Source organism: Neofelis nebulosa, chromosome 14 (genome assembly GCF_028018385.1).
Source record: "Neofelis nebulosa isolate mNeoNeb1 chromosome 14, mNeoNeb1.pri, whole genome shotgun sequence".
In the NCBI taxonomy this organism is placed as follows: domain Eukaryota; kingdom Metazoa; phylum Chordata; class Mammalia; order Carnivora; family Felidae; genus Neofelis; species Neofelis nebulosa.
Genome location: NC_080795.1, coordinates 83326382 through 83347774, shown reverse-complemented (window position 1 = coordinate 83347774; position 21393 = coordinate 83326382). Strand labels below are relative to the sequence as shown.

The following is a 21393-nucleotide window of genomic DNA, read 5'->3' as shown; positions in this document are numbered from 1 at the left end:
GAATCTGTCAGACTGGGCAGGGGCCGTCCTCAGTCAACTCATAGCTCCAGGTGGGGTTCCGTGCCTCTTGGTGGCCTAGGTGCCCTCAGCACAGACCAACAGGAGTGATACCAGTGTTAGTGAGGAATTTGAAGCCCTGAGGGGTCTTTGGTGGTTTGCTCCGACGTTTTAAAGGTCAGTGTTGGAAGTGCTAACTGGGTTTGTTGATAGAGGGTGGAATCTGAGCCTGTCTGGGCCCATCAGTGTGGGTGTGTGACTGAGGGTATGTTCTGCACCAGTGTGGGTGCATTGAGCACTGCTCTGGTGGGCTGCCTATCAAAGCCCCCCCGCACTCTGCAGGGTACGTGTGACCACCTGGGCTTTGGTGGCCTGTTGCTGCGCTGGCCCTGCCACCCTGGGTGCCATCTGAGCTGGGTATGAGAATAGCAAGTTGTAGTTTTAGGAGTGCAGGCATTTTGCACACGTGATACCCACTTCCTAAGGAGGTGGTAGCAGAGTAATTCCTGGCTGCCGCTGCCGCCGCCGCCACCTCCTCCTCCTCCTCCTCTTCTTCTTCTTTTTAATCTTTATTTATTTTTAAGAGAGAAAGATCAAGAGAGAGAGAGGGAGAGCATGAGTGGGGGGAGGGGCAGAAAGAGAGGGAGACAGAATCTGAAGCAGGCTCCAGGCCCCAGGCTGTCAGGCCAGAACCCAGCACGGGGCTCGAACTCACAGACCGTGAGATTATGACCTGAGCCGAAGTCAGATGCTTAACCGGCTGAGCCACCCAGGCGCCCCGTCCTATAGCACGATCTTGATGGCCCACAACGGACAGGCCACGCCATGCCTCCTCGGGCCACAGCCCTCAGCACCCTCTGCCAGGCAAGGATCTTTCTTTACCTCATAGCCCCTGAGGGGGGCCTGGCACCAGGGTTGTGTCATTACCTGCTGAGTGATGAAAAAAAGTACAAAAATAATGCTTCATGCTTGTTGAGTGTTTCCTGTATGTCGGTACTGAGCTGAGGACTTTATCATATGCACATTATGTTACTTAATTCTCGTAAGAACCAAGGAGGACACTAAGTCAGTGATGGTAAGTGATATTCCCAAGCCCCGCAACCAGGGAGCAACAGGCTGGCATCCAGTCTCAGATCTCTGGATTCCAAAGCCAGCAACCAGGAGCAGAGTTCCCAGGAATGGGAGCCTGCATCCTGAGTCCTGCTACTGTGTGACTTCTCCTCAGGACAGTAAGCCGAGCTGCTGGGCATCATCGTCAACTGGTGGGTTCGGTTCCTGGCTGTGCTGAGTAGGCCATGTAACTGGCGTGTTGGAGTAGGCTGCCTCACCCACCTCCAGTAATTGGAAGTCGTGGCCTTGTGCAGAAAGATCCAGCAGTAATCAGAGGACAGAGGCAGAGATGGCAAACTATACAACTGGTTTAAGACACTTGGGATTTCTACTTTTGCAGCGGTAGATTAACTTCTCTGAGACCAGCCTAAACACAGAGAACAAAATAGACGAAATTGTCCTGAAGATCTGCTAAGGTGTGAGGACTTGAGGGCTGAGGAGGGATCAGTACAACCCAGCACACATAAGATACTGCCTCTCCCCCAGGACAGTTGAGAAGCCGAGCCGACCTTTGAGTGGTTCCATGACTCCAAAGTCAGAGTCACAAAAAGGAGCTCTAGTTAACATTCCATGTGGACCCCTGAAAGGCTACCCCCAAACCTAAACCAGCCCTCAAACCTAAACCTGATTTCCCGTCAGCTCAGTCTGACATGGGATTCAGGTTATCTGCCCTTTCCCCAGCTGCCTGTTGAAACAAAAATAAACCCAGAGCCTCAAATTATCTCTACAGTTTTTCATACGTAGTCCTTAGAATATCAGTCTAAAAATTATCTATGTAGAAAATCCTAAAGAATTGACCAAAAAAGTCCTAGAACTGATAAGTGATTATGGCAAGCTTGCATGATACAAAGTAAGTTTACAAAAGTCAATTTCTTTCCTGTATACTAGCAATGAATAAGTGGAATTTAAAATTAATACCATTTGCATTAGCACCCCCAAAAATGAAATGCATAGGTGTAAATCTAGCAAGATGTATACGAAATCTATATGAGGAAAACTACAAAACTCTAATGAAAGAAATCAAGAACTAAATAAATGGAGAGATATCCTATGTTAATGGACAGGAAGATTCAATACTGTCAAAATGTCAGTTCTTTCCAACTTGATCTATAGATTCAGTGCAACCTCAATCAAAAAACCCCAGCAAGGTATTTTGTGGATATCAACAAACTGATTCTAAGACTTAATGGAAAGGTGAAAGATCCAGAATACCTAACACAGTATTCAAGGAGAACAACGTTGGAGGACTAATACTCTTGATTTCAAGACTTACTGTGAAGCTACCCTAATGAAGACAATGTGGTATTGGCAAAGAATAGACAAATGGGTCAGTGTAAGAAAATAGAGAAATAAACCCACAACAATATAGTAAACTGATTTTGAAAATAGGGAAAGGCACTTCGGTGGAGCAAGGATGGTCTTTGCAACAAACAGAGCTGGGACAACTGAACCCCCACATGTAAGGAGATGAATCTAGACACAGATTTTACTCCATGAAACTTAGCTCAAAATGGATCTCAGAGCTAACTATAAAACTCAGAACTTACTCATACAAGATGACGCAGGAGAAAACCTAGACGATTTTTGGTATGGTGATGATTTTTAGATACAACATCAAAGGCACCATCCATGAAAGAAATCATTGATACAGTGGAACTTCATTAACATTAAAATTTTCTTCTCTGTGAAAGATGTTGTCAGAGAGTGACAAGACAAGTCACAGCCTGGAACAAAATACTTGCAAAAGCTAGATGTGATAAAGGACTGTTATTTAAGATATACAAATAACTCTTAAAACTCAACAGTAAGGAAACAACCAGAATTTAAAATGGGCCAGTGGGGTGCCTGGGTGGCTCAGTCGGTTAAGCGTCTGACTTGTGATTTCATCTCAGGTCACAATCCCAGGGTTGTGAGATTGAGCCCCTCATCGGGCTCTGCACTGACAGTGTGGAGCCTGCTTGGGATTCTCTTTCTCCCTCTCTCTGCCCCTCCCCTGCTCACACTTTCTCTCTCTCTCCCTCTCAAAAATAAATCATTAAAAAATAATAAATAAATAAATAAATAAATAAATAAATAAATAAATAACAAAACGGGCCAGAGACCTTAACAAACACCTCATTAAAGAAGATAAATAGATGGCAAACAATTATATAAAAGATGCTCCACATCACATGTTATCTGGGAAACGCAAATTAAGACAACAAGATCCGCCCGCACACCTACTAGAACGGCCAAAATCCAGAGCACCGAATAACCCGATGTTGGTCAGGATGCGGAGCCACAGGAACGTTGGCTCGTTGGCTGGTGGGAAAACGGAATGGGGCAGCCACTTTGGAAGACAGTCTGGAGAGTTCTTATAAAATTAAACATGCTCTGGCCACGTGATCCTGGAGTCACGCTCCTTGCTGTTTACCTAAAGGAGATGAGAACTTGGGTCCACACGACAACCTGCACACGGGTGTTCACAGCGGCTTCATTCAGAGCCCCCAAACCCTGGAACAGCCGAGGTGTCCGTCAGCAGGTGAACGGACAACCTGCGGTCCATCCAGACAACGGGATATGGGTCGGCACTAAGTAGGAACGGGCTGTCGAGCCGTGAAAAGACCCGGAGGGAACCTAAATGTATATTACGAGGTAAAAGAAGCCAGTCCAAAAAGGCTACGCACGGTACGATTCCAAGTCTGTGACGTTCTGGAAAAGGCAAAACCGTGGAGACGGTAAAAGACGAGTGGGGGCCAGGGGTCGGGGGGACGGGAGGGACAGAGGATTCAGGGCAGTGAAGCTACTCCGTGTGACACTCTCAGTATCGGGCACACGGATTACACGTCTGTCCAAACCCGCAGACCGTACGGGCCTAGAGTGAGCCCTGAGGTAAACTGTGGATGCCGGCTGCTGACGAGGCATCACGATCAGGTGCCCGTGTCCGTTCACTGACTGGGACGCAGGTACCACTCTGGCGGGGATGCTGACAGCTGGAGAGATCGCACGCGAGTGGGGGCAGGGGGTATATGTGAAGTCTGTGTACCTTCCCCTCAGTGCTGCTGGGAACTTGAAAGTGCTATAGAAAGTTTTCTCGTCTGTGCACAATGTTATGGGTGAGGGCAGAGTTGTAGGAGGGGAGTGTGGTTGAAAAACAGGACCTGAGATGCTGGGGGCGGAGGGGGGGGGCAGGGATAGGTGGCCCACCACCCCATAGGAGCACAGGCAGGTACTGAACCCAGGAGTGAGGCCTACAGAGAGATAACCATATTGAATCCAGAGTTAGGCCGCTGGAAGGACCACCCTGGCTATCTGTTGTAGAAATAGTTCTGTGCCCAGTGCTGGGGTGGGACCAGGGCAGAGATGCACACACAGAAGCCCTTGTAGTGAGTGTCATGATGGGTACCAGAGGTGGGGGCGGGCCTGGGGGAAGCTGTCTGGGCAGGAGAGCCCCCTGGAGGGGAAGGCTGCAGGGCTGTATGAGGAGCTATGTGCAGGGACCTCCCAGGACAGGAGCACAGCCACTCTAGGCTGCACTGCCCAGGAGTCAGGGCCCCAGCAATGAAGCGTGCACAGGTCATTTACAGAGAAGCCCCCCCAGCAAGTATCAGGCCCCTGAAGCCTGAAGCTCCCATTTAGGAGGTGAGGAGGACGCTGAGAAATGACCAGACCTCTTGGGCCATGACCCCAGATACCTATGAGGCTGAGACTGGTAGGCAATGGGTTCAGGCTGATAGCTGGGCCAAACTTCCACCTCTCCCCAACAGGTAACCTGTGCCTATTCCCTACCCAGAACCTCCCCCAGGTAACCTGTGCCTGACTCCCCCCCAGAACCTCCCCCAGGAAACCTGTGCCTGTACCCCCACCCACCCAGAACCTCCCCCTGGAAACCTGTCCCCCCCAGAACCTCCCCCAAGGAAACCTGTGCCTGTCCCCCTACCTAGGACCTCCCCCAGGAAACCTGTGTCTGACCCCCCCAGAACCTCCCCCAGGAAACCTGTGCCTGTCCTCCCACCCACCCACCCAGAACCTCCCCCAGGTAACTTGTCCCCCCCCCATAACCTCCCCCAGGAAACCTGTGCCTGTCTCCCCCCCCCCCGCCCCAGAACCTCCCCGCAGGAAACCTGTGCCTGTCTTCCCACCCACCCAGAACCTCCCCCAGGAAACCTGTACCTGTACCCCCACCCACCCAGAACCTTCTCCCGGAAACCTGTCCCCCCCCAGAACCTTCCCCCAGAAAACCTGTGCCTGTGCCCCACCCACCCAGAACCTCCCCCAGGTAACCTGTGCCTGTCCCCCCCCCCCCCCCCCCCAGGACCTCCTCACTTCGGTGGAACTCGGGCACCAAGGAGCGTATGCTCATCAAAGTTGCGGACCGGGAGCCCAGCTTCCTCTCCTCCCAGGGCAATGGCTATGCCCTAGACAGCCAGTCTGGCGGCCGCTCCCGCAGACCCTCCGGTGGGCAGCACTCACCCAGCCTGCAGACGTTTGCCTCAGAATCTGATGGCCCCGTCTTCTTCCCTGAACGGAGGCCATCACCCTTCCTGAAGAGGGCCGAGCTGGGGAGCTGCTCCCCGCTGCTGGCCCAGCCACGCAAGCCTACCAGTGACTCGCAGCCCTCCTCCCCACGCTACGCCTATGAGCCCCCCCTCTACGAGGAGCCTCCCGTGGAGTACCAGGCTCCTATCTATGATGAGCCACCCATGGACGTCCAGTACGAGGCTGGCGGGGGCTATCAAGCTGGCTCACCCCAGCGGTCTCCAGGCCGCAAACCAGCACCCTTCCCACAGTCACCCAAGCAGGGCTCCGCCTCGCCCTACCAGCAGCTGGTGCTGACCAGGCAGAAGTGCCCTGAGCGTTTCCTGAGCCTGGAGTATAGCCCTGCAGGCAAGGAATACGTGCGGCAGCTGGTGTACGTGGAGCAGGCCAGCTCAAGCCCCAAGCTGCGTGCAGGCCCAAGGAACAAGTATGCACCCAATCCCGGGGGTGGCTCACTGCCCCTGCAGCCCAGCCCCTGCCTGCTGCGGGATCAGCGCCTGGGGGTCTCCTCTGGGGACTACAGCAGCATGGAGGGGCCTGAGCTGCGGCATCAAGACGATGCTATGTCCTGGTCCAGCCAGCAGGACACCATGTCCTCAACAGGCTACTCCCCGGGCACCCGCAAGAGGAAGAGCAGGAACCCCTCTCTGTGCCATGTCCCCAGCGCCTCGTCCACCGAAGTCCCCGGGGACCGTGACCTCCTCGCTGAGCAGCCCCCGGCTGAGGAGCGGCCCCTGTGTGGGCCCGGCCTGGCCCCAGTGAAACGTGCAGAGGGCAAGACTGGCGAGGCTGAGCCCTTTCTGGCGCAGGCCCGGCTGGCCTGGGAGGCACAGCAGGCCCGCTTTCACACGAAGCAGAGAGGCAGCTGGGACTCCCAGCAGGACGGCTCGGGCTATGAGAGCGATGGGGCGGTGCCTCTGCCCATGCCTGGGCCTGTGGTGCGCGCCTTCAGTGAGGATGAGGCGCTGGCCCAGCAGGAGAGCAAGCACTGGCAGAGGGGCGCCTTAGAGAGGCTCGCTTTCCCCCAGATCCTACTGGAGAAGAGCATCTCTGTGCAGACCAACCTGGCGTCGCCAGAGCCCTACCTTCACCCCTCACAGGTAGGGAGGTGTGGCCGGGGTCCCTGGGCAGAGGCGGGGCAGGTGGCACTCCGTTCCCGACAGGCATGAGGACAGGCAGTGGGGCTCCCTCACCACGGTTCCTGCTAAGGCCTGGCAGGATGCTGTCAAGGTATCTGGGGGTCAGAGGCTGTGCCCTGACTCCCTCCAGGTCACGGATGCAGGGAAGGCAGGGGAAACGGGTGGGCAGCCGCCCAACCACTGAGCCCCTGAGCTTCTGTCCTCCAACCTGTGAATGGGCTCTCAGGTGAGGAACTATGCAGGCGGAGTGTCGGGCACCCTTGCTCAGAGCTCTTCCCAGTGAAGAGGAAAGGCCAGACACCTGGTCCAGAGGCCTGGTCTGGCTTGTCCTTCCCTGCTCAGCGCCAGGTGCCGGCGTCAGTCAGGCCCTCTGAGCCCACGTGTATCTTCTTTCTAGATCATGTGCTGGAGCTTGATGTCCCAGAATTTTGTGTGGGCCAGTATCTTAGTTTTCACCTCCTGACCCCTGACATTTCCGACCAGTCTGCCATATGAAGCCAAGGCCTGGCATCTGCCCAGAGCTGGCAATGGCCAGAGGGCCTCCCGGTATTGGGCTCCCCACTTCCACCCCCAGTCCTGCCAGGGAAGACATGCCCAAGGGCCCTGTAACCTTGGGACGCCAGTGTCCCTGGGCAGGGCTGCCTTTGTGCCCCTCCATGCTGGAGAGCTCAGAGCATCATTTCTGTCTGAGCTGAGAAAAGAAAGGGGTGTTACCCCAGTGACACCTTGTACACTTGTGCTGAGGCCATTAAGAAGGCAGGGAGGGGGCCTGGGGCAAACCCTCCCTCTTCAGCTTCGTGGGAGACCAGGCCTGCAGTGCAGGCCCCCTTGTAGGCCGACCTTGCCACTGCACAACCTCACTCTGCCCATGATCCCATGCGAGGATCTTCGTTGGAAGGGTTAGGCTCTGATGGGAAGGGGCAGGCAGTGTAGGGGACCAAAAGTGACATTGACGTGTTCTGTGGAACTTTGCCATGTGGGCTTTTCTGCATCTTGGCAGGGTTGCCCTTTTCATCTGCTTCCCAACCTCAGAGCCCATAGAACTAGCAGAAGCCAAGGCAAACAGCAGTGGCAAGGCCAGCAGGAGGCAGCATCCTTCCACCACCAATGGGGGCAGCATTTCCCAGCTTCTTCCCGCCTAAGGCCACAGCCCAGAAAGCCAATGAAACACACCCATGGCTTCCTCCTGCCCCCAGACCTGCACTGGACACCCCCCGCCCCCGCCCCAACCAACAACCCTTAGTCGCAAGAGTAGGGAACACTTCCCAGAGGCTGAGCCCCTAGGGTAAAGATTGGACGAAGGGCCTCTCTGGGTCCCCTCGCCAGCTGTGTGTTTATGAGGTGGGTAGAACAAAATGAGGCACAAGCCTCTCCAGCAGCCTCATGGACAGTGGTGGGGGTGGGGGGGACACACCTCTCTCCTGGCTGGGTCGTGTAGGGCGCACACCCGCCTCATGGCCCCTCTGTCCTTCCTAGTCCGAGGACCTCGGTTCCTGTGCCCAGTTTGAGAGTAGCCGCCAGGCCCGCAGCGTGATGCCCAGTGCTAGCTGTGTGTTCCCCACCTTCACTCTGCGCAAGCCGTCCTCGGAAACTGACATCGAGAACTGGGCCTCCAAGCACTTCAACACACATACCCAGGGCCTCTTCCGACGGAAAGTGTCCATCGCCAACATGCTGGCCTGGAGCAGTGAGTCCATCAAGAAGCCCATGATTGTGACCAGTGACCGCCACGTGAAGAAGGAGGCCTGTGAGATCTTCAAACTGATCCAGATGTACATGGGCGACCGGCGCGCCAAGGCAGACCCGCTACATGTGGCCCTGGAGATAGCCACCAAGGGCTGGAGCGTGCAGGGCCTGCGGGATGAGCTGTATATCCAGCTGTGCCGGCAGACCACAGAGAACTTCCGCCTCGAGAGCCTGGCTCGCGGCTGGGAGCTCATGGCCATCTGCTTGGCCTTTTTCCCACCCACACCCAAGTTCCACTCCTACCTGGAGGGCTACATCTACCGGCACATGGACCCCGTCAATGACACCAAAGGTAAGACTCAGTGCGCGAGACCCCTTGCTCCCCCAGGCTCTGCCACCAGCTCAGGTAAGGGCCGTGGCAAGAACGTCCTGGTAGGCGCTGGCAGCAGGTACGTGGAGGCAGGCACAGCACTTCCAAGCAGACACACATGTCCTCTGGGAGCCATGTCCTAGGATTCCACTAGGATGTGGGGTCCTTGGGGAGCCCCTCCTTGGCACTGAAGCCCTGAGAAGAACCACAGGCAATCCTAGAACAGGGTTCCCAGCCACAGGCCAACAGGTCAGAAAGAAGGAGGTTGGATGAGCACTGGCATCCACGTCTCAGCCAGCGGGCATCCACTCTGCTGAGGCCTTCATAGCTGGTCGCTCTGCCTGATGGGAGAGCCGTCAGGCAGCCCTGTGTGCTTAACTGCGTTTGCTTTCAGCCATGTTGTGGCCTGGAGGGGTAGCCATCCCAGGGGACTCAGGCTGTCTGTTGTGAGGGGGGAAGAGATTGGAGGGTCCCAGAGCAGGGCTCTGGCTGCTGAGAATAGGGAGGAGCATGGTGACTCAGGCCTGCATCGGCTTAGCCCCAGGCCACCAAGGTACTGCGAACTGACTTGGCCTTGAGCCACCTCAAAGAATCAGAGGTTCGACCTGCATGAGTAGCCAGGTGCTGGTGGCTGCCTGGGGCCAAGTGTGGGGCCACATTCTGCCAAGGGATCCCAAAAGCCATGCATCAGGTTTGTCTGGTCCCAGGCCTGGCCTGCTTGGGGGAGGACTCAGGGCCATGGTCTTGCCAGCCAGACGGTGCCTGTAAAGCTGGCACAAGTCCTAGGTCAGGCAGCGAGGGGACAGGGCCAGAGATAACACCTGCACCTGCAGCAGGCTGTCTACCACCCAGACAGTCATGAGTGTCCACAAGGCATGGCATGGAACCAGCACCTGACACGTACGTGTGCAGATACGTGCACAGACGTGCACTTTCTAGGTCAGATGCCATGGGCTGCTGTTCTTTGGGAGCGACTGTCTACCTTGATCTGGCCAGGGCCTTGCCCCAGCCCGGGCGTGTGAGGCCAGGATGTATGCACACAATGATGGGGGCTGCGGCTACCAGGGCAGTGGTGGGTCTTAGGGAAGGCGGATCGAGCACAGGCACCGTTCAGCACATCAGCCATTTGGTGGCAGATCTTAGAAGCCATGAGATTCTCATGAGGCATGCAGTTTTTGAAGCAGGGTCACTGAACACAGCAGATGGTTCTCCCCAGGTGGCTCCCGCAACATGCGACCTGGCGGGTGGCCCGGGGCGGCCTGGGTCTGCCTCGGTCTTCTCTGGCCTTTCTAGGACAAGATGGGCCATTAGCCCGTTAGCTTTGTGGTTCACTTCGGCGTATTCCACAAAGGCCTTAAAGTGTGTGTCCACTGCTCAACACATAGCCCTCGGAGGCCCAGGGAGGGCTTGCTAGGTGAAAAGGTGAGTGAGCAGTGAACAGACAGAGGCCAGAGGCTCCTGGGGCCATTCCAGCCAGCTAGCTGGGGGGCTCCTATGAGGAACTTGAGCTCTGGGCCCCATGCTGGGCCCAGCAGGACACTCATCATGGCACAGAGGTTTGTGGGCCTTCGTCCTAGTGTCTGCACCATGGGGACAGGGCTGGTGTATACGGAGAAATTGGTGGTCAGCCTGGACATCCATGACTTTGAACATCCACCCACACTGAGGGAGGCCAGGTGGTCTCAGCCCAGAGAAGGAGGTGGGGTCTGTGTGGTCCCACCAACAGGAAGGACCTTCTGGGCTGTGGGATCTGATCTCACATGTGACACAGGGCTGCCCTCCAGCCAGAAACCAGCCCCAGGACCATTCCTGGGTTAGCGTCTGCTACACGCTCTGCTCAGTGCTGAACCAGAGGGGAGGTCTTGTGCTTCCTCCCACTGGCGCATCGAGGACATAGGTGCTGCTGGCTGCTGGTCAGGAAGGCAGGCCCCGTCGGCCAAGGAGGTGTGGCCTGTGCTTTGAGAAAGGAAACTGCACCTTGTCTTGGGGTCACTGGCAAGGGCAGAAGTAAGCCTGGCTCCCAAGTGGTGCTGCACCCTGAGCTGTGTTGCTCGCCTGGGTGCCAGCACACGTGTGACATCTGTGTGGTCACCACTGTGCGAGACCAAGGCGCCAGTGCAGTGAACCCCAGTTCACCTGTCTGCTGACCCCCAGCTTAGCCCTGTCTCATACATGGTCATACCTTTGTGCCAGCCACCAGCAGAATGCTTTCACGACACTTGTCTCCTCAGGACCTCCCTCGTAGGGTCTCAGCAGACATCACCGATTACAGCTCTCCCTCGTGCTCCACATAGCAGCACCGTGGAGGGGTGCAGACCCTAAGGAGTTTCCTTTACTGTTAATGCTCTAAGACTTAGGGCTTCCAGGTAAAGGTGTCAGTTTTGACACATACAGTTACTCGGACTCCACCTTGAACTAATGAACAGGGAAGGAATTTTTAAAATGAGAAAAAAAAAATTTACAAGGGAATGTAAAATGTTGCAGCCACTGTGGAAAACAGTGTGGCAGTTCCACAAAAAATTAAAAATGGAATTACGATAGGATCCCTCAGTTCCACTTCTGGGTATATACCACAAAGAATTGAAAGCAGAGACATGAACAGATAGTTGTACACTCAGGTTCATGGCAGTCTATTCACAATAGCCAAGAGGTGGAAATAGCTCAAGTGTTCATCAGTGGATGAATAGATAAATAAGACGTGGTCCATACATAAAATGGAATATTATTCAGCCTTAAAAAAAGGGAAGGGAATTCTGACACGTGTACAACATGGATGAAACTTGAGAACAATGTGCTCAGTGAAATGAGCCAATTCAAAAAAGATACTGTATGAGTCAACTCAAGAGGGCCCTAAAATATTTAGATTCACAAAAACAGAAAGAATGGCAGATGCCAGAGGCTGGGGGAGGGACAGGTAGAGACTTGTTTCATGCCTACAGAGTTTCCATTTGGACCGATGAAAAAGTTCTGGAGATGGTTGGTGATGGTTGCACAACAGTAATAATGTGCTTAGTGCCACTGAACTGTACAATTAAAAATGGCTATAATGGTAAATTTTATCTTGTGTATATTTCACTGCATTAAAACTAATAAAGCCCACAAGGACAAAGAGCATGAACACTATGTTTTGGAAGCTGAAAAGTACATGAACAAGTGGCAGGAAGCTGACGTGGCAGACCAAGAAATGTGGATCCTAAGCAGACAGTGACAAGGCTTAGAAGCTGAAGTAGATAGCAAACCCTTAAAAGCTCCACAGTGGGTGGAGCCAGCTTCCTCTAGCAATGGTTGGAAAGGGTGTGACCTTGAAGCTGAAAACAGAAGGACTAGTTGAAAGTCTGCTTAAGAAACGGAGCAGCTACCATAGGTGTGCCTGGGTGGCTCAGTTGATTAAGTGTCCGACTTCCTGTTGGGTCATGATCACACAGTTCATGAGTTCGAGCCCCACAGTGTCCAGGCCTCTGCTGTCAGGCCTTTGGATCATCCGTCCCCCTCTCTCCCTGCTTCTCCCCAGCTCATGTTGCGTGCTCTCTCTCTCTCAAAAAAAAAAAAAAAAAAAAATTTAAAGAAAGAAAAGCAGCCACCATTAGAATAGGTAGGAGTATAGATTTTGGACCCAGAGCATTTGGACTCAAATCCCAGCCACATTTTCAAGATAGGCCATATTCTGAGCCATAAAACTAATCTCAAGAAATGCTAAAGAAGGTTAATCATAGAAGTGTGTTCTCTAGTCACAACACAATTAAATTAGCAGTCACTAACACTAAGATATCTGGAAAATCCCTAAATATCTGCAAACTAAAGAACATATTACTAAATAGCCCAATGGTCAAATAAAAACCTGGATGGAGGGGGGTATTGGAGAGCACCTGGGTGGCTCGGTTGAGGGCCCAACTTCAGCCCAGGTCATAATCTCACGGTTTGGGAGTTCCAGCCCTGCGTCAGGATCTTTGCTGACAGCTCAGAACCTGGAGCCTGCTTCAGATTCTGTGTCTTCCTCTCTCTCTGCGCCCCCGCCCTGCACTCACAGTCTGTCTGTCTCTCTCTCAAAAATAAATAAACATTAACAAAATTTAAAAACCTAAGGGGAAATTAGGACATATTTTAAACTGAAAGAAAATGAAAACAAAACATACATTAATTGTGGGATGCAGCCACAGCAGTTCTTAGAGGGAGATTATTCTAAAATAATATCTCAAATTAGCGACCTCAGTTTCTACTTTAATTTTTTTTTAATGTTTAATTACTTTTGAGAGAGAGACAGAGAGACAGAGACAGTGCGTGAGCAGCAGAGAAGCAGAGAGAGAGGCACAAAATCCAAAGCAGGTGGTTCCAGGCTCTGAGCTATCAGCACAAAGCCCCATGCAGGGCTCAAACTCACAGACGGCGAGATCATGACCTGAGCTGAGGTTGGACATTTAACTGACTGAGCCACCCAGGCACCCCTCAATTTCTGCTTTAAGAAACTTAAAAAATAAATGCTACCAAGAGCAAGCAGAAGAAAGAAAATAATGAAGATCAGAGTAGAAATCAGTAAAAGTGAAAACAGAAAAACAATGCAGAAAGTCAATGAAACAAAAAGCTAATTCTTTGAGAAGATTAATGAAATTGATAAATCTCTAGCTAGACTAATCACAATGAAAAGATATAAATTATCAGTCTCAAGAATGAGAGATGATATCACGACAGATTTAACATGTAAAAGGAAAAGGAAATGTTACAAACAACTTTATGCCGTAAATTTGACAATTAAGAGGAAATGGGCAGGGGCGCCTGGGTGGCTCAGTTGTTTGAGCATTGGACTTTGGCTCAGGTCGTGATCTCACATTTCATGGGTTCAAGTCCCACGTCAGGTTCTGTGCTGACAGCTCGGAGCCTGGAGCCTGCTTCAGATTCTGTGTCTCCCTCTCTCTGCCCCTCCCCTGCTCTCTCTGTTTCTCTCTCTGTCTCTCTCAAAACTAAATAAACATTAAAAATTTTTAAAAAGAGGAAATGGACAGATGCCTTGAAAGACACAAACTACCAAAGATCACTCAATAAGCAATAGACAACCAAAAAGAAAAAAAAAAAAAAAATCCTGTATCTATTAAGGAAATTGAATTGTTACTTAAAACCTTCCCACAAAGAAAATTAAAGGCCCAAATGGCTTCCCTGGTAAATTCTACCAAACATTCCATTGTTTGTGTAACAATTCTTTACAAACCTTTTGAGAACACTGAAGTGGAGGGAATATCTCTCAGTTCATTCCATACCAAATTTATAAAAGGACATTACAAAAAAAGAAAAGCACAGACAGTTCTCCTAAACACGGAAATTGTTAATGATATTAGCAAATTGACTCCAACAATATATAAAAAAGATAATGCATCTTGAATAAGCAGGGTTTATCTGAAGAATGAAAGGTTGGTTTAACATTAAAATTCCATGTAATTTGCCATAGCAACAGTGAAAAAGAAAGACCATGTGATCATCCCAATACGTGCAGAAAAAACATTTGGCAAAATCCAACATTTCCATTCCTGATATAAACTCTAAACAAACTAGGAACAGAAGGGAACCTCTTCAACCAGATAAAAGGCAAATATTTTTTAAAACCCTTCAGTAGCCAAAAGAATGGAAAGTAAGAAGTCAAACAGATACTTGTACAGCAATATTCATAGCAACATTATTCACAGTAGCCAAAAAGTGGAAACAACCCAGGTGTCCAGCAGGTGAATGGATAAGCAAAATGTGGTCTGTTGATACAATGGAATATTTTTTAGCCATAAAAAGGAATGAAGCTCTGTTACATGCTACAACACAGAAGAACCTTGAAAAGTTATTCTTAGTGAAAGAAGCCAGATACAAAAGGGCAAATACTGTATAATCCAACCTTTATGAAATATCTAAAATAAGCGAATTCATAGAGACAGAAAGTAGATTAGAGGTTACGAGGAGCTGGGGAAGGGTAAATGAGGAGTTTTTGCTTAATAGGTATAAGGTTTCTGTTTGTGGTGATGTAAGGATTTTAGGAATAAATGTGATGGCTGCGTGAAATTGCGAATGGATCTAATATCACTAAATTGTACACTTAAAATGGCTCTATGGCTACATTTTTATGGTTATATTTTACCACAATTAAGAAACACCTCTAGCCAGCACCATACATAATGATAAAAGACTGAATGCTTTCCCCGCAAGATCAAGAACAAGGCAAGAACCCCCAACCCCACTGCATCTACTATACATCATGCTGGAGGCCTAGACAGTGCAAAGTCGTGGAAAAGAAAAGGCATCCAAATTGGAAAGGAAGTGTGCAATTTTCTTTAATCACATGCAACACAATCTTCTATTAGATCCATAAAAATACTACAATAAGTGCGTTTAGCAAGGTTGTAGGAAATAAGACCAATATAAAAGTTAATCATGATTCTACGTAATAGCAACACACTACTGGAAATAAACATTTTTAAAATACCATCTGGGGGCACATGGCTGGCTCAGTGTTATATGCGACTCTTGATCTTGGGGTCATGGGTTTGAACCCCACATTGGGTATAGAGATCACTTGATCTTGGGGCGCGTGGGTGGCTCAGTCGGTTAGGCGTCAGACTTCTGCTCATGTCTTGATCTTGCGGTTTGTGGGTTTGGGCCCTGCACTGGGCTCTGTGCTGACTGCTCAGAGCCTGGAGCCTGCTTTGGATTCTGTGTGTGTCTCTCTCTGTCTGCCCCTCCGCAGCTCACACTCTGTCTCTGTCTCTCAAAAAATAAATAAACATTGAAAATTTTTTAATAAAAGAAATAATAAAATCTTAAAAAAAGAAAAAAAAAACCCAAAGTAGCATTTAAAAAATATGATAAACTTAGGGATGAATCTGACAAAAGATTTCTAAAACTCCTACAATGAAAACTCCCAAACATTGCTGAAAGTCAGGAAGGCCTAAGTTAATGGAGAGAAATACCATGTTATGAATCAGAAGATTCAATAGTGTCAAGATGTTACTTCCACCCAAATTGATATATAGATTCAATCCTAATTTAGAAATTAACAGGCTGGTTCTAAAATCCATAGAAAATACAGAGGACCTGGAATAGCCAAAATAACCTTTGAAACAAAAGAGCAAATTTAGGGGCGCCTGGGTGGCGCAGTCGGTTAAGCGTCCGACTTCAGCCAGGTCACGATCTCGCGGTCCGTGAGTTCGAGCCCCGCGCCAGGCTCTGGGCTGATGGCTCGGAGCCTGGAGCCTGTTTCCGATTCTGTGTCTTCCTCTCTCTCTGCCCCTCCCCCGTTCATGCTCTGTCTCTCTCTGTCCCAAAAATAAATAAAAAATGTTGAAAAAAAAAAAAAAAAGAGCAAATTTGGAGGACTAACCGTACCCTACTTCAAGTCTTGTTACAAAGCTATAGTAGCCAGGAGAATAAGCTGTCGCTGTAAAGGTAGATAGTAGATCTGTGGGACAGAATAGAGTCCACAACTAGACCCAGACATATATGATCAACCAGTTTTACACAGAGATACAAAGGCACTTCGGTGAAGAAAAGGATAGTGCTTTCCTCAAATGGTGCTGGGACAGGTGGATGTCCAAATGCATAAAAAGATGAGCTTCAACCCATACTTTATGTTGTATGCAAAAGCTACCTCAGATCATAAACCAGAATATAAAACCTAAAAAACTGTAGCCGTGTCTGGATGGCTCAGTTGGTTAAGTGTCCGACTCTTGGTTTCGGTTCAGGTCATGATCTCATTGTTTGTGAGTTCGTGAGTTCAAGGGCTGACAGTGCAGAGCCTGCTTGGGATTCTCTCTCACCCGCCTCTCCTCCCACCCCCTGTTCATGCTGTGTCTGTCTCTCTCAAATAAACTTTAAAAAACAAAACAAACAAAAAAGGAAAGTCCTAAACCTAAATTTAAAAAGCAAACAAATAAAAAACCCTAAAACTGTAAAACTAGTACAAAACACAGGAGAAAGTTTTTCTTGACTTAGGGAAAGGTTTTTATGTGTGATACTTAAAGCACTATCTATAAGAGAAAAACATTGATATATTGGAGTTTAACAAAATTAAATCTCCTCTTCAAAAGACACTGTTCAGAGAGTAAAAAGATACAACAGTTACAAATGAGTTAGAGGAGTCTAGAGGGTCCTGTGGTGGCGGATCACAGTTGGAAGTATTGGTGTGGGGATATTGGAGGGATGTGCATATACAGGGGCTAGTGTACAAATGTATCTTTACTAGCTCTGTCAGCACCCCAAAAGCAATGAGCGCACCTCACACCCAGATCTTGGTTCCTAATACCATTTTCCACTGCAAGGAACCAGGGCTCCTTGGAAAAACAGCTGAATCTAGGGCCGGTGCAGGGAGTGTACACGATGCAGTGCCCAAGTCAGAAAGTGCTGGTGGGGCCACGGGGAGTTGGCAGGGTATGTCAGGACACAGGAACCAACGGAAAGGGCTCCCAGTGGCCAAAGCTGGAGCAGTTGAGGGAAAATGAAGTCGTATTGGATTATAACTCAGAGTGTGAAATGATACGCCCACAAGTCCTTAGTGATAAAAATAAATGATAGGTAAGATAGCAATCTCCTGTGCAGAAGAATAACACATAATTTGTGTAAATGGTCCACTGTCAGAGAAGAGCGAAACTCCCAACCTTAGTGTGGGCTGTGCATAGAGACTCCCTTCCAGAGAGCTCAGGATGGAGGGGGTGCGAAGGGCTCCCTGTCAACAGTGGTAAGGTTTTTTTTGCACAGAGTGGGAGGCATGCCCAGATCAACCCCAGAAGCCTGTTGTGCTGCTCAGCACCTTCTCCAGCACCAGCTCAGGAGCCTGGGACCCCTGAGTGCAGCCATTTAGGAGCCAGATGGCTGGGCTGGGGGCTCCTCCAGCCAGCCAGAGGGTCAGGCACTGGCTGCCTCTCTTCTCTTGACCAGGGTCACCTCCCCTGCATCTTCCTGCCCACCTCTAGCATGAACAGAGCCAGCTTTCTGGTTGACAGTGCTCAGCAGGGCCCCAGTACCTACCCGGGTCACATGGTCCAGACACGTTCCCATACACAACCTCACACACCACATCACTGCTGGGCTGGGTGCTCCTCAGCCCCAGCTGGGCATTGGCCATGGCTCTGTTTCCCTTTGAGGAATCCAGCAGGGGTGCAATACCTTCCCAGCTGATGGGGGTCAGCCTCAAGCAGGCCCAGGGGCCTCCTCGCCAGCCACATCTCGACCCGCGTGGGCATGCATTCCTGGCTTTGTGTTCTGTGGTCCTCATGGCTCTGTTTGCTCCCCAGTGACGCAGCATATGAAAGCACTCCTGGAAAGGAACACTAAGAAGAAGTCCAAGTTGAGAAAGAAACCCAAGCCTTATGTTGAGGAGCCGGATGGTAGGGCCTCTCCCCACAGCCCCTGTGCGCTGTGTCTGCACAGTTCTGCTCTCCGGCCTAGGCCGCCTGGCCTCCTTTCTCTAACCGCTTCTGGGCTGGAAGGGGTGTTGGTGGGGTGGCACTAACCATCAGGCCTGCGGCCTCCTGAGCCAGCCGGAGGCCCCAGGTCACTGAAGAGGGTCCTGGGAGAGGCCACACCTGCCCTGCGCCTTTCTCCGAGGTGCTTCAGAACAATTTCCAACTTCACGCTGGGCTCTCAGTGGGGAGGGGCGTGAGGGCGAACTGGGCAAGGCCTGCGAAAGCCCCCCTAGGTGAGTGTTTGCTGAGGAAGTGCCCTGAGGGCCAGTGCCTGCCCAGTCCTGACCTCCAACCCAGGCCACCCTAGCCTTGCTTCCCTGGTGGGAGCCCATGGGTTTTCCAACCAACCCCACCAGCCTTGCCCTTCTCCTGGGCCTGGCTCAAGATTCACACCCCCATCCTGCTGCTGTCCAAGCTCCACGGAAGCCCTGTTAACCCAAAACTGTACCCTCCTTGCTGGGAGAGCTGGTGGTCTCACTGTTGTCCTGTCAGCTTCCCTTCCTGGCACCGGGGCTCTGGGACCAGCCCCTGCCCCACCCCTGGCACTTCCCTCAGCCTTGGTACACATAACTCATTCCCCAGACTTGCCCCATTTCTGTTTCTCTAATACCAGTCAACCTCAACACCCCTTCCTCTGGGAAGCTCTCTGGATGCATGCTGCCCTTGGACACAAAGGGGAAGCTGCAGTCCACAATTTTCAACTGCCCTTGGGCCACACCCATCTGGAACGGAGTGGAGGGGCTCTGAGCTCCTACCGGAGCCTGTTCACGAGTCGTGTTGCCACAGGCAGGTGGGCCTGGGGGCACAGCGAATGGGCTCCTGTGGGCCTGGGCTTGGGCTAAGCAGGACACTACAGCCCAAGATGGTGTTGGGTAGTGAGGAGGGAGCTAGAAGCCCTGGGACCCAGCAGTGTCCATGCCAAGAGGTGGCAGTGGCAGGTTCTGGCCAGATCCAGCGGCTTCTGAGGCTTGAAGCCAGGGCTCAGGGGCACTAAGGCCCCAGGGCAGGCCTGGATCCCTGGCATAGCAGCATAGACTCAGCTGCTTCTGTCAGTCCCCTTGGGGCCACCATCTCCCCACATAAAGACTGGGCATGGCGTGTCCTGGCAAGGCTAGGACAGGTCAGTGGGCCCAAAGCAGAGCACCCCACACCACCGTGAGAGTCTCCCTGGGTTGGCCGTAGGCCCTGCACATCCTCCCAGGCACTCAGCAGACAGCCCTCAGTCCCGGCCTGGGGAGCTCTGTCCACGGCAGTACAGGGTGCAGAGGGGCTCTTGGGACTCTGGGCATACATGGCCACAGCCCTGGTCCTCCCTGTGATACCCGCAGCTGCAGCTGCTGAGCTGTGCACCAGACCCCACGGTCAGCCCTTTATGGGCACCTGTGAGGTAGGTGTCCTTGTCTCATCCTACAGAGGAAGAAGCTAAGGCCCAGAAAGGCTGCCTTCTGACCAGGGTTACCAACTGAGAGGTGGCAGCCTCAGGATCTTCAGACCACAGTCTGTTGGAGAGGCCCTGAGACAGGAGGCATTCGCTAGGCCCTACCCAGTCTGCTGCCTGCTACAAAGTGCTCTCTGGGCTCCTGGTGGCCAGTGTAAAGCCCAAGGCCCCCTTTGCCTTCCAGGTTCCTGACAGCCTGCCCAGAGAGGCCAGGTCGGCCTGTGGCAGAAGGTTCTAGGTGCTGTGTCCTGAGCTGGCCTGTCAGAGGCAGCAGCTAGGATTCTCTGCCAGGGATCTGTGGATCCCCCAGGACCATAGGGAAACAGATTCTCCAGGGAGAATAAGAAATGTTTGTTTTCACTTTACTCTAAAAAAGAGTCCCCTTACCACTTACAATAATAAAACTATCTTGGGATAACTCAAAAACATTTTCATTAAGCCATGTTTATGTTTTTCACACTGAGGTCCAAAGACCCCCATGTGCTTGAACGTCCACAAGAAACTGCTTCCCTTAAAAGAAGATGGGGGTATTTGGATTTGAGACTTGGGTGTAGAGGCCTCCCTCTGGCCGGCAGGCACTGGGGCAGGTGGACCCAGCAGGGGCAGGGCCTTCCAGAGAAGGGGCCAGTCCTGAGCCTAGAGGTACACGTTACAGCTTTTCTGTCTGTTGGTCCTTGGCACCTATGCCCGGATGGCTCCTCTGGGCTCCGTGTCATTGCGTGTTCGTGGTCTTGTCGCTGCTTCTGTTTTCCCTCCCTTCCCCACCACCCCCCTCCCCTTCACCAGGAAAGATGCTGCACACATTTCAAACCCACCCTGTGTGGGATCTCCTCCCCCACTACCTCTCCCTCCTCCCCACCTTGTGCTTCTCTCTCCTTCCCCTCATTTCTGTATCTGGAGAACCTCATGGCCAAGTTCCCTGAGGTTCTTGCCCTCAAACTGCCACCCGAGCCATCACCCCCGTGACAACTAGCCAGAACTTCTGCCAGGCGCAGAGTTTAGAAAAGCCCTCTCCCAGCCGCCTTCAGCCCTCGGGCAGAATTTAAAGGTGTCCTTCTGTGGCGTGGCCCTCCCACTGACACCCAAGCTTGGGACATGGGGCATTCTCTCCACATTCATCCCCTTTTCCACTGCAGCCATCTCCTTGGCTTCCCTTTCCATGACTCCTGTCCACACAGCCCTCAACAGACAGGGATGGGGTGCAGCAGGCTGAGGCCCCTCTACCACAGCTACACAGCAGCCCTCGCTGGACGCAGGGCTGCAGGACCTTTGGCCCAAAGCCCCGTCCCCAGTGCTGGACCAAGGCAGAGGGCACTAAGCTCCTTTAGCCCTGCTGCCTGTGGAAATGACCCTTGTCAGGGGCTCCTCGGGGCTAACTTGCAAGGGGAGCATGGGTTTGGAGACCCCAGGGCCCAGGTCCTGCCCTATCCTGCCTGTGACTCAGTGGGAATAAGTCTCATTCCCAGCCTGCCCTTCCTGGCCGTGAGGAAGTGTGGGTGGGCTGGCAGAGGAGTCGCCTCCCAAGCCTGGCTCCTTGAGGCGAGGGAGTCCCTCTGGCCTCTCGATGTGGGTTTCTGCTTTCAAGGACCTAGCCCAGAAAAGTGAGGACCCACTGGCCCGGGCCCCCAGGGCTCTTGTAGAAGCTGCCTCTCCTCACCCCTGCTGCTGCTTCTCTTAGCCTCTGTGCCCCGCGCACCCACACCCAGC

At 51.9% G+C, this 21393-nt stretch overlaps 1 protein-coding gene across 3 annotated transcripts in view; it reads left to right on the top strand.

Moving 5' to 3' along the window:
* ARHGAP39 (Rho GTPase activating protein 39) overlaps positions 1-21393 on the top strand; it is a 110692-nt gene that overhangs the window by 84645 nt on the left and 4654 nt on the right. For 2 of the 3 annotated variants that reach the window (XM_058699481.1, XM_058699479.1), the window contains 3 exons: positions 5402-6725; positions 8241-8802; positions 18078-18170. In XM_058699481.1, the coding sequence (XP_058555464.1) occupies positions 5402-6725; positions 8241-8802; positions 18078-18170 (1979 nt within the window). The remainder of the gene's footprint in view (positions 1-5401; positions 6726-8240; positions 8803-18077; positions 18171-21393) is intronic. The other variant, XM_058699480.1, reaches the window with a different exon arrangement.